We start from the raw sequence: 13,003 nt of genomic DNA, 5'->3' as shown, positions 1-13,003 counted from the left end.
ATCTAATGGCCAAATACTCTTGGAAGAGGAATTGCAACCTCTTACTTTCAAAGAATAGAATGATATTTTCTATAGGGTGCATCACACTGTACACAATATAGTCAGACCTATATGGTGATCTCCTACTGGTAGCTCACACTGGCACGTATACATAGATGGAATAAGGGCCGTCTGAGGAGTGCTGGTGGGGCTGCTGGCAGGCGCTCTTCTTCACCTCTTGTGGCATTGTCCCAAATTAGCCAGATTTTGGGAGCAGGTCCTGAATTATATTGATGTGGCATTTGATAATGCTATACCTCGATTCCCTGCCTATACTATTCTAGGGCTATCCAACCCCAAGACCTTTCCTTTACGATCAAACTGTGGCAGTCAAATTTACTCTAGCACTAAGTGCTGCACGCCAAGTAATCCTCTCGCTTTTGGGATGAATAAAAGCCTGGAACACATCTCATGGTTGCACAAATGATGGTTTACACTGGGGATGTAGCATGTCACTCTCTGTAGAGGACAGACCGGCCACTTATCCAGACCTGCGGACCCCCTTTATTCGAATTCTTTCATCAGAATTCAGGAAAGTGTCATGCCCGAAATATCTGCAGATGTGAAGCCTGCTCCCTTAGGAAGTTACTGAAGCTACTTAGACCACCCTATTGGAACTGTTTTGCACACCCTGGACATATGTGGTATATTTGAGTGAACCTGGTGTGGAGGAGAAGGTGGGGGGGGGTGTTGTATTGGTTATTCTACCTTTCTTTTTTCTTCTTTTCTTTCCTTTTCTAATGTTTAAAATGGCCTGTTTATCTCTGCCAGCCTCCGGGTTGTAGACATTTAGCTGTGTAGCATCATTCATAAGCTCATCATGCTGTTGGCCGTTTGTTGTAGGGAAAAACAGTGTCATTGAAATTACGACTCCCATAAATTGAACTGTTTCATAAATCCATTACACACACGCAAAGTGTCCATTCTCCCACATTTATTATACTAATTACCCACTGCTGGGCACTGCGATGATGACGCAGCACAGCCAGTGCTCCCAAACCTAAAACAATAAAAAAAATGATCATACCACTTGTGATACTGTCCACCCCCACGAGTTAACAGTATTCACACTGCATGCATCCTCATGAGAACTCTTGTTCTCCTTGCTCAAAGACTGCATCCATCTCTTCAACTGTTCTAAGGCTTTAGCAGGATTAATAACATCCTGTACATTTGGGTCACCCATTACCAGCCACTGCTCCTGAACCTTTTTGCTTTTAGCATGCACAATAGTTTGGTCTCTAATCATTTCGTCAGTAATGGGTCCATAATTACAGATCATGGCTAGTGCTCATAATCCCGTGAGGAACTCAAAGGTTTCACTTTCTTTTTGTGCATATGCAGAATTGAAACCTCTGAAGTACAGCACTTGTGAGCTTAAAACGATTCTCCATCCTTAGAAGAGCTTCATCAAAACATTCTGATCACCGTAACCCTCTAGTTGTGGTAAAGTTTTGAAGGCTACGGGTCTCTCGAAACCCAAACAATGAAATAGAATGTTCTTCTTTCTATCTTTATGCTGCCATCCTTTCTACATCTAGTGTTATAAACTCCTCCTTCCTTCACACCCATGGAATAGGTGGTTCTCCCTTACTTTGCAGAAACTTCGAAGAAGGATCAAACTGCATGACTTAAAGCATTAGGACAACAGTTCCTCATCAAGTTTTCCAATACTTTATGTTCATGAGATCCTGATTTAATATGTGCAAATGAAAGTTTATCCGACCTCTATTGAAATGACTCAAGCAGGAATCCCTGTCAGAGAATACATTGATTATCGCTCAATTTGTTGTGAATTATGTCCAGTCAGCAGCGCTTTGTTCCAAGAGCGCATTTTCACTCGCACATAGTACGGACAGCAGCGTTTGGTTTCTGTAGTGCCTCTGCAAATGGTGTTAAGCAAATAATGCAGAAGCTTGTACCAAGATATGACATGACGCTATTGAGGGTAAGCGCAATGTTAGTATTGAAATAGAAACAGCTTTCTCTCACTGGTAAACACAATGTAAGCGTGTATTCATTGCACCTTTGTGCACATGCCTCCGTTGTGCTAAGGCGTCTCAAGAGGAACTCGTGCAGACAGTTCCTTGAATGTTGAGCTTTGGCAGAAATATCGAGAACTTCAAAAACGATCGCAGAAAAACAATGTGGGGTTTCGGGATCTTTAAGATGAGCTTGTTGATTTCTGGAAATTGTGAAAAATCCTTCTTGGGTTCAATAAAGACGGTATCACTAATGTGCTACATGACATGTAGTTGATATGTGTTCATAAATTTACTCCATTTGTAAATTCAACGCTGCGTATTTGATAACATCTTTTTTATTGGTGGCAGTACAGTACAAACAGGACTGCATGCAACCAAGTCCTCTGGAAACTGCCTTCCAGATGGGTTTTAGAATATCTCTATGGAGACAGCAGAACATAAGTCTTTTTCCAAAATCAACTAGACTCTGCTACCAACAAACAATTGTTCGAAATTATCAGAAACTAACCGTCCCGCAAAAATAATCCCTCTTACTCCGACAACAATCCACTACATATCTGCGAAACCTTTGACGACTCCTTTACCACTCAAATGTAAAAAGATCCAGATCGCTATTAATCTGCTTACACTTGAGCCTCCCCCAAAGCTCTGTTCTCTCCCCAACATTGTTTAATTAATACATGGAGCCCCTAACCGAAATCCTCACACTCTCCCACATCTACCGCAAGTATGCTGACACCCAACTTTATATGAAAATCACCTCCCTTGATGACATCCTGAACGACACCTTGACAAAGACGCAGCCTTAGCTGACTCCTACCCACCTCAGACTCAATGCCCTTGAGACTGAATTATTTTTGATGGCACCGCCCACCTCCACCCCCAACATCAAAGAATGGCTCCCTCTTCTTACTGCCTTGAACTGCACTCCACATATCACTGTCAAATACCTAGGCATAACCCTGGACAAAGACCTTCCATGCTAAAACACATCAGCACCTTCACTAAAGGAAGTAACCATCAGTTACAAATCCTTAGGAAACTAAAACCGTATCTCCCCAAGGCGCACCTCACAATGGCAGTACATGATCTTTTACTTTAGATTTGGATTGCAGCAGCTCTTCCCTGGTCGGCTTACCGAAAACCTCACTTGCACCATTAAAGGCTACACTGAATGCTGCTACTAGGCTCAACACCGGTTTAAAAACACTATCATATCACCCCAGACCTTCAATCATTAAAGTGGTTATCCTTCGAGGCCAGGATCCACCTCACAATTGCCTGTGTGACCCACAATGCACTACACCACAACTCCTACCTGCCCCATAAACTGACCCTATCGGGTAGAAACAGACACTCCAGAAGCACTCGCTCCTTACTTCTTAAACCTCAAAAATAAAAATAAAACCTTTCTCCGAAACTTCTCCAGAATTGGCCCAAGGATTTGTAACTCGATCCCTACTGAAATCAGATGCAATCCATCCTCATTCACCTTCAAGAAAGTAGTAAAACTCTTTTACATAAACAAATGGTCCGAACCCAATGCTCACAACTTGGTAAATTACAACACAGTGAATACGTTAATGTAACTAGCCCCATAGGTCCGTCTAATAATTTCAATCTGAACATGATAGTTGCAAAAGAGTTATAACTTATGTTGGTAGTGTTCTATATTGTAGTGGACTGAGATAGTGTCGCTAACAGGCACATATTTGTGACAAATGCAGAAACTGTCATATTGCATTACGATGTAATGGAATGTTAAGTATACCTCCCTCTATCTCATAGGCTTTGTGTACTAAAGTGAAAAATTAATAAACATTATTTTAAAAAAAGGGTGTAAAACTCTTTCTATCCAATAAGTTCCTTTCTTATGAGGACCGCCTCGTCTCCCGTAGATCGTTCCCTCCATTCTATTCACCCAGCTACCTTGCCTTAATATGTTTCAGACCCTGGATTTGTGCCTCATTCTTTGGTCATGCCATTAGACCGTATGTATACATCTACAGATATTTAATTTTTATGAAATTTTATTTTTCCGTTGTCGTAGCACCTTTTCTCTGAACTCTGATAATTGCTCTGTATATAAAACTCCAAATAAATAAATAACAGTACTTGAAAGTAAACACTAATACACAAAAGACCTATGTATATGTAATAGAGTTCCCTGACTAGTCTATGTCCCTAACTCTGTATGTCTGTCTGGAATCAACACTAGAGGAGAAAAGGCCTTATGACCGTGGATGAACAAATTATGTTACAAACTTAGGGTGCTTGAACTCTAGTTTTTGACTGCAGGTTGAGTGGTGCACCAATTTCCACTGCCAATACCCTAAAGTTCCATGTGCTGGTATGAAATCGGGTTGTTAATTACTGGTGTATATGGAGAAGATTGGTAATAAATGTATTATTTCTCACATGTCTCCTAGAAGCATAGGGTAGGTTCCATAGGGACTGTTAGGAGTCAGACAACCCTGTCAGAGTAGCCCTCATCTGCAGGGGGAGTTTTGTATATAGATATACATTGGAAGCCAGGGCCCTAGAAACAGTAAACAAACACAGTTGCTGGTATTTTATAATAATAATGTATTCATTATAGACTATTCACATATAATTCTTATGTATCAGAGAATGATAATTATTACGGTAATCTCAGCAGTCCTAATATAGAACAAGGTGACTATTCAAAATACCTCAAACATTTTAGATCACACATCCATACTTTCTGTATTAGATTAGTAAACCCCTACCTAATATCCACATACATTTATCATCCTCATGGTTAACATATTGGCAAAATTGTTATTAAAGTTCACGGTTTATATGCCAACCCACTGAAGTATCCTTACATATCTCAGAAAGCCTTAGGATCTGCAGTCAGAGAGCAGTACTTCGGCACCTCTCAAACAATCGGTCCATGCGTCCACCCCAGCCATATTCTCAGTACTCTAGAGTTTCTTCTACAATGATTTTCTATTGAGGTGGAACTTCTGTGCAGCACTCATCATCAATCCAGAACACGAGCAAAGTTTCTGTTATAGAAACATACGGAAGGCAGGAAAATATTGCCATTTTTATTTCTTTCTAATCCTGATTTGATTGATGCTGGATGGCCTTGTCAATCTTATCATTGCAAGATTTCCTGCAGCGTTTCAGAGAGTGGAAAATTTCAGTGGTCTGTTAGCGCGACTATTGGCAGCTTACCGCTCTGAAAATAATATGGCAATTTCATGCACACTGTTAACATTACCATTCAGAATATTCGTTTTCTTGGCCCCAAGCCTGATACACACCCTAAAGAGTTCGGGCTAGATATATCTTTGGATTGCTTTGTCCTTGCATCACGCATGGTGTTGCAAGGGGACCGCAATCCTTAAATCAAATATACCAAGCAATGTAAAGCCACCTTGCGTGGCCCTGCGTTGCTTAGTAAATCTCAATTAACCCTTTCGATGCTGATGACGAGCTCAGCTCGTCATGATGCACAGTTGAGCTGTGCTGATGACGAGCTGAGCTCGTCATGAATACATACTAGGAGCAATTTCCAGCACAGGGGGGGAAAACACCTAGCAGCCAAGGTGTTAACATTTATCAACACTATTCACTGCCTTACGTTACTCTGTCCTGAGAAGGAGTTCATTGGGAGTTCAAGTCAAAAATGTGCTGGGCTGTTCCTCAGTGGGGGGTAATGTACCCTTCACGCTAGTGTGATGGTGCCACTGGTCCAGTAAGGTCACAGTAGGGCATCCATTTTGTTGGATGTAATGCCCTCACACACCCTTGCAGGTGTCATGCTTCATGCTTCAACATCTGGGCTGCTCCTCGTTGGGTTGGCGCTGCAATACTAAACGGGCTCACCTCTAGGAGGGGCACTTTATCGGAGATCTTTTATCCAACAGCCGTTTTGTGAAGTGCGGGTGTGGGGCCAGAATAGTGTAGACGAGTGAGTGAGTTTAAAATAAGGCTGGAATTACCTTAAAGAACATTTTATTCTGGGGGTCTCCTGTCTTAGTTAAAAAGTGCAATGACAAGCACTGGAAGGAAAGTAATGATCCTATTACAGTGCTGGTCAGTGTGTGTTCCTTGGTTGTTCCCACACAACCATCCATGGATTTTGGCACATTCCCAGATTTACTAAGACTGCTAAACCTGGGGTTTGTATCTAAATTCTACACCTCCTCGACAGAGGTGCAAAGAAGAAAAATATCTTTATTTCTCCTAGTTTTTTCCTCTTTCTAAGTGTGCTGCATTCTTGATAGATATGGCACATTCCTGCCCTCTCCATTTGCCGCAGCAAGTTGTCTTGGTGCGTTGCACTGCGTCAACGTTTGATAAATCTGGCCCTCAGTGCTTTCAATTTGTCATACAATCAGGATTGCATTTAACTTGTGTATTATCAGGAACTCACTTCTGTTGCTGTGTTTTGTTGTCCTAAAGAGTGTTAAAGAGTTTAGAATAAAAAGCTTTATTTCAATTTTTCAGTACAATTTTATGCATGGTCATGCATGTAATTAAAAGGATACGTTTTGAATATGGGTTTTGATAAATGATTGTGGCGACTTTTTGACAAGCCAATAGGTCTGGTTTTTATAGGGTGATGAGCTGACTCCTTGCTAAAGCCAATAGACCAGCTTTTTATATTTTGATATTGGAGGACAAAGCTGTGTGTCTATGCCCCAGCAAAGAACCAATTATTTTTGAATTTTCTTTATCCTAACACAACAAAATCCAAACATTGGCTCACTACCTTCTAGGTCACACTCACTGTTCTGTGCAGGTATACACTTATGTGCTCCAGTGAAGACCCTGGACACTGTTTGGATTTCTCACACTCCTAAGAAATTCCACCCTTTGCCTGGCATTTTGCTAGTGTGCAGACTTACCTAGCAGGGAGCCAGACACAATTTGTTTTTTCTTATCCTTATTAAAAATGCAAACAAAGTGCAGCTCCTTGCTGGAGTGTAGATACGCCTCTGTACTCTAGTAAGGTGCCTGCATGATGTTGGAGTTCTTTCTGGCCAAAGGACAATTCCACTGTCTGGCTCTTTGCTGGGGTGCAAACAGGCACCTCTGTGCCCCAGCAAGGAGCTTGGAACGGTTTGTATTGTTCTTACTTTGAACAAAAATATGCAAAATGCCTGGAGCTTTGCTAAGGGACAGACACAGTTTTGCCTGGGCACAGACACACATCACTGCGCCTCAGCGAGGAGCTTGGATGCTCGATTCCTTGCTGGGTCACAAACACACACATTTGGGCATGTGGTCATCCAGAAGGTACGGAAACCTACCAACCCCAGATATTTTTCAACACTAGACAGATGGGAGTCCTGGGTGGTGTGGCTTGTAAGGATTTTACTGCTTTTTCTTAGCCATAATTCCCTGTACAGATCGGAAACACGGTTTAATTAAAATTATTTCCAAGTATTTCTGTGATGGAAAGTTCTGATGTGGGAATAGCAGAACTCCTACCACCCCATGTTCTCACACTACCACCATTAATGAAGTACTTAATATATGTAGGTGGGCCTATCATAACTGACAGTACTAGGTCCTACTAAGTGCATTGGATTTGGCCAGATGTTGGTCCTGTGATGACTGTGGCACAGGAAACAAACAGCACACAACTGAAGAGGCCCAATTAAGCTGAAACCCATCCACGGGTTGCTTGTTTTCAAGTTCAGAGAGGATTTGACTTGGCAGTTCGAGTCGGACTGTTACTTCTGGAACAGGACCAAAGCTGATTTACAAATGGCTGGGTTTAATCTGAGGTGGCCCAAAAAAATATGGATTGGGTTTGCGACCTGAGAAATTAAAACTGGCTAATATTAATTCAAGCATTCCATCAATCAGTTTTTTTGTATTCTTCATTGTGGTGCCCTATGTGTGATGGTTATGCCCAGATGTTAGTCCCTTGCTCATTGTACCACTGGAACCAAGCCACACCTGGATGAAGAGGCCCAAATAGGTGAAAGCCAGTCTAGAGTTGCTTGTGTTCTGGTTCCGAAAGGATTTGTCTTGGCAGTTTGGGCTGACATGTTCCTATTGAAGCAGGACCAAGGCTGATTTGCATACAAATGGCTCTAATCTGAGGTGGCATTGTTAACAAAAAAAGAAATGATGGACTGGAACGAGACAGTCGAGTACTTACCAGTGGCTGGGATTGATTCAAGCATTCCATCCTTCGTTTTTTTGTATTCTTCATGGAAACCACTTCATGCTTGACTTCTTAGATGCTATCTTGTGAATGGAAAAGATTTGTGCATCAACGATATGAAAATCAGTCTTAGTCCTGCTCCAATAGGAACACTCCAAAGTACCATACTGCAAGGAATTCCATGACGCTCTACAAAGTGCTGATGCCTAATAAGACTTGGAGGGTGCTAAACAAATTCATGCACATATTTTAAACCAATAGATACCCAACTACATCCAAGAGGTCCACTTGGTAGTGGGTGTGCTCCTAAAACGTCATGTCTTTATAACAGTGTACTTAATCCGTAAATTTACTAAATGAAGAATGATGTGTAAATGAAGAGACAAGGCATGCTTTTGGAAACTTGTATTCACTGTTGGAGTCAAACATACATACATACATGTAAAGGAGAACGAGAGATGCCTAGGAGGTGTTTGGTTCACTTACAGGATTCAGTTCCGGTTCAATTACAGGATTCAGTTCCGGTTCAATTAAATTATCAGGTATACTTTTGATTGGATCATAATGACCATTAGGCTGTGCATCTTCAGGGCTTAAATCTACCACGTGAAAAACAGCAGCATCACTGCACGCTTCAGTCGGGGCGCCATTGGCTTGTGAAGTTGCCATTATAGATTCGCTCGGTGGTGGCGAATGCTCATCAGTATCCATGGGTGCAGCTGGAAGGATTACTTCCGTTTTCGAATTTGGAGACTGAACCACGTGCTCTTGGTTTTTTAAAGGGTTTGACTGTTCAAAGTTTTCTTCCTTTGTAAAAAGTTGTGAATTTTCAAAGTTGTTTTTTAAAATGTGCAGCTGTTCAACGTTTACTGTAGACGTTTCCGTTTCACAGACCTCTTCCATTTTCGGAGCCCTTTTGAAAATGGCTCTCATTGTCACAGGGAGGGACATGCAGCTAAAAAGAAAAAACAACACGCTGAAACAATGTTCACAACGATAATCTCATTTGCTAAATTACACCACGGGTCGTAACATTTAACTAGAATCACATAGTAAAATGGTACCGTTGGTTTCAAGGTGACATTCAAGGTAGTTCGCAAAATCAAACAGCCTCTGCAGCCAAACTTTCTAGAATGCTCGGAGCCATACTCAACAAGCATTAGAAAAGGCAACATGCCTGGTTATTATTTTCCTCTTCATTGTCTGGCAAAACTTTTTCTTTAGTCGGGAGTCAGGATAGCACTGCTTCGCTGATCAGGACCGACACCCTTATACCCCTACTCTACTAGGAGTGTAATCTGCATCCCTCATTTTCTCCTTGACAGAGGCGACATTCACCTTTCTTCAATTAATTACAAGGGCTCTGCGATACGTTTGAAGGCAGGGTCAAAACGCAGCACCAGTTTGAAATGTTTTAATGATTATAAGTTCAGTTCAAGAGGGCAGAGTTACCATAAACCCATCTTCAATTAAAGCACATATTAGTGGAAGAAGAGTCTGATTAATATTTTCATGACTAATTAGATGTTGAAGGAGTGTGACCGATGAAAGGAAGAGCACCCACCGCCCCCGGAATCAGGCCCAATAATGGCCTCTGATGTTTTCGCTGGAATACCTATGCTATTCCCGCATAGTCTTGCGACCATCTCACAACTATTCCGCCTCTAAGACCCTGCACTCTGCATAATGTTACTGAAGTGACCACATCAGGCAAGGCAAACATGTTAAGTTACCAAAAGATTCAACGCTTTCAGCAAGATCTTGTTCCAGTTCTAGGCTTTCGGGTGTTAGTCTAATTAGTTTTGTTACTGTAATATGAACCTTGAAGTGAAAACCCCAAATGCAATAAATTAATCTAGCGAAACAGTGCCCCTGATGTCAACAACCCTACCTCTACAGGGGTAGGGACCTCAACAACATTTTTGGGTCCACCACCATAAACCTCCCCCTCCGATAGCTCGCCTTAACACAACCCCTGCAGTTTGCCCCACTGCACCACTCCGTTTGCTGAACTGCATTGTAATCAACATTTTGGAAGGCAAACTTGTGCATCCGCCTGACACTTGGCATCTGTCAGACTGCCACTAAACTGCTGCTGCTCTTTTCCCTCTCTATCCAGCCCCGCAGGGAGAGCACCTCACAACTAGCCCCGCCACCATTTCAAATACCAGGAAGTGAGCGGGACACTCCCAGGACCTCCAGTAGGATTAGCATACACTGCTGGTTGTAGGGGCCAGCCATGTTGCTTGCCGGGCCTCTGTGCAACACATCAAACTATTGATGAGGGATTACCGGGACCCCTCGTATCAATCACTGGTTGGAGAGGAGCACAGACCAGCTTCAAAAGCATGGGCACTGAAAGGAACAAGCCTCATTGGGAAGGCATGATGAGCGACTACCTGAAATTAGTGAAAAGGAGAAACAGACTCATGGCGGTAGCAAGTCCTCCACAGTCCCATCACACTCTTTAGAGAAGAGTAGCGGCATCCCAGCAGTCTACCCTGTTACATGTCACGCATCTCATGTTGGAGGTGAGGATTTCCTCACTGATACTGGCCAATGTAGTTTTCATGGCTCCTGAGGGTTTCAAACTGGACTGGTGTTTGTGTCGAATGTGGTTTTGTTCTACGTAGTTTTTTTAAACCTATTCCTTTTGAAGATTTTGCACAAGAATACACACAATAACCTGAATTACATTAACATAAACCACGAACAAAGTACAATAATAGCACTTACAAAGAAGGTACCAGGTCCAGGTTGCCGAGCCATGTCAGTTACTCAGCCAACAGGTTCACCCAGTATAAGGGACTCACTGGTCAGCGTCAGAGAGGCTCTGTCCCTTTGCAGGCAGAGAGTGGCGCGAGGGTGTCGACCTCTGTTAAGTCACATCTTTACACCCAGGAAGCAATCCATTGCCAAAATCACTCCATGGCGACTGTCTATTCTTCTTTGAATTTGATCTGCTAGATGACTAAGGTAGGATCACCCTCAACACACCGGTGCTTCTTTACCTGTGCTGGTGACTTGGAGCTCAAGAAGGAAAGTGGCCATCTTGATCTTGGCTATGGCCCACCTCTGTGCACCTTTTTTTCTAGAAAATTGTTGTTAAAAATTCAGTTTAGGAATCATTGAGCAATATTAGTTCCGAATCTTTGGATCTGCTGTTGATGACTTAAGCAAGAGTGTTGTTCATAGATTGCCTGACAACTTTGCTGTTAGAACCTTATATGGCTTTTACTTTAATCATGTCTGTAAGGCAGTAGCGGCTGTTGCCGATTGGAAGTAATGAGAGGGGGCGGGAAGGAAATTAAAAGAGAGAAAAAAACACTTACCTGGGCCGGCCGCCGCCTCCTCTCCTTCGTCCTCTTCTTCCCATCTCCGCTGGCAGCAGGAAGCACCCGGGCTCCCAGGCTCCCCATAGCCAATCCCAACCCTGCAGTGCTTTATGGCCGGCTTTATGGTTGGCTTATAAACACGAATTACGTAATGCCACAAAATCTATATATACTTACCATTGCAGAACTCGAGCAATAAATTCATTGGTGCACAGTGCAGCTGGGCTTCCAGAATCCAGGTGGAGGCTGCACTGGATTTGTCGAGAGTTTTGGACATCAACAGCAACTGTGCACATACAACAAAACACTTTTTAATTTGTAAACTACTCACTTTTTTGTGTGTCTCACAGGTAGGTCACATGTATTGCATAAAGGCATCTTTTTGTTTTGCCTGGCAGGCTGGTTTGGGCACAGTGGCCCAACACTCCTTAACCACCATGCTAGTTATAACTGCGCCTTTTTATGTTGTAAATATGCGGTCCATTAAAATATCTGCCTTTAACAAAACTTCTAAGTATGTACTTAAGTGAATAAAATTGATTATAAAAGAGGCTGACAAAAATGTATGCTTTCCCCCAGCCCTGTTTGTTTTTCATCATCGTCCCGAGTTGCTAATATCGTTGGAATGAAAAAAATATATATGTGAAAGCCTTCGTTTAACTTGTGCAAAAATTGTTGTATTAATAATGTACCTACCATTCATTCATTGGTTTATGTTTAATTAAAATGCAAACCAATCCAGGTGTAGCATTGAGAAAACCATATCAATGAAATTACATTGCCACAGCACCTAAACGTTTTATTACAAAACAACAGAGTGCAAAGCAGAAACATTACATTTCTTTGGTCTAAAGCTATTACTCGAAATGCATACCCAAGTGCGTTACTACAATGGTCCTTTGCACACCTCAAAATAAAGCATTGTATCCAATTTTGCATGTTCTTTGTTCAAAAAACGTTTTGCTCGCTTGCTTTTAAATGTGTCCGAATAAACATTACATTATTCTTGAAACAGGTCCTCACAGCCAGACAGTTCTGTTGGTGCACTGCCATATTTGAGTGATCACAATTTAATAAGAAATGTAAAAACATTTACTTGTACTTTTGAAACATGCAGTATACATCCGAAGCCATAAGTGTTTTCTGAATCTCCTGACTCTTGCTGTAGCAAATATGCACATGTCCCTATAAAATGTGCACAGGTAAGCGTTTATACATCTTCTCAAGACCAAACATGATGGCACACCTCTTTGTAATGGTGCACTGCCTATTGAGTTGTAATAAAGCATGCCAAAACCAATCATTTTATGAATCTTTATAGCCCTTAAAACCACAGGTGGAGAGGAGAGCCATCACTTCTTAACTGGGAGAATATAGATAACAATGAAAAGCTTTTCTACCCCTTTTAACAGGATGGGTGCACTAAGGTGTCTAGGTAAGCATGCCCAGGTTCTTAGGAGTCAGCAATACCTAGAATATATAGAATTATG

General features: G+C 42.0%; 1 protein-coding gene across 1 annotated transcript in view; it reads right to left on the bottom strand.

Moving 5' to 3' along the window:
* Positions 1-8,577: 8,577 nt before the first annotated feature.
* The window catches only part of LOC147722334 (mediator of RNA polymerase II transcription subunit 1-like), a 597,606-nt gene continuing 593,180 nt past the window's right edge, over positions 8,578-13,003 (bottom strand). Inside the window, exons 16-17 of the mRNA XM_086966831.1 lie at positions 11,691-11,799; positions 8,578-9,133 (exon numbers count right to left, since the gene is read on the bottom strand). Of these exons, the coding sequence (XP_086822957.1) occupies positions 8,641-9,133; positions 11,691-11,799 (602 nt within the window). The 3' untranslated portion in view covers positions 8,578-8,640. The remainder of the gene's footprint in view (positions 9,134-11,690; positions 11,800-13,003) is intronic.

This window comes from Lissotriton vulgaris, chromosome 4_1, assembly GCF_964263255.1.
Source record: "Lissotriton vulgaris chromosome 4_1, aLisVul1.2, whole genome shotgun sequence".
NCBI classification, from domain to species: Eukaryota; Metazoa; Chordata; class Amphibia; order Caudata; family Salamandridae; genus Lissotriton; species Lissotriton vulgaris.
This window is presented reverse-complemented; position numbering and strand designations above follow the sequence as displayed.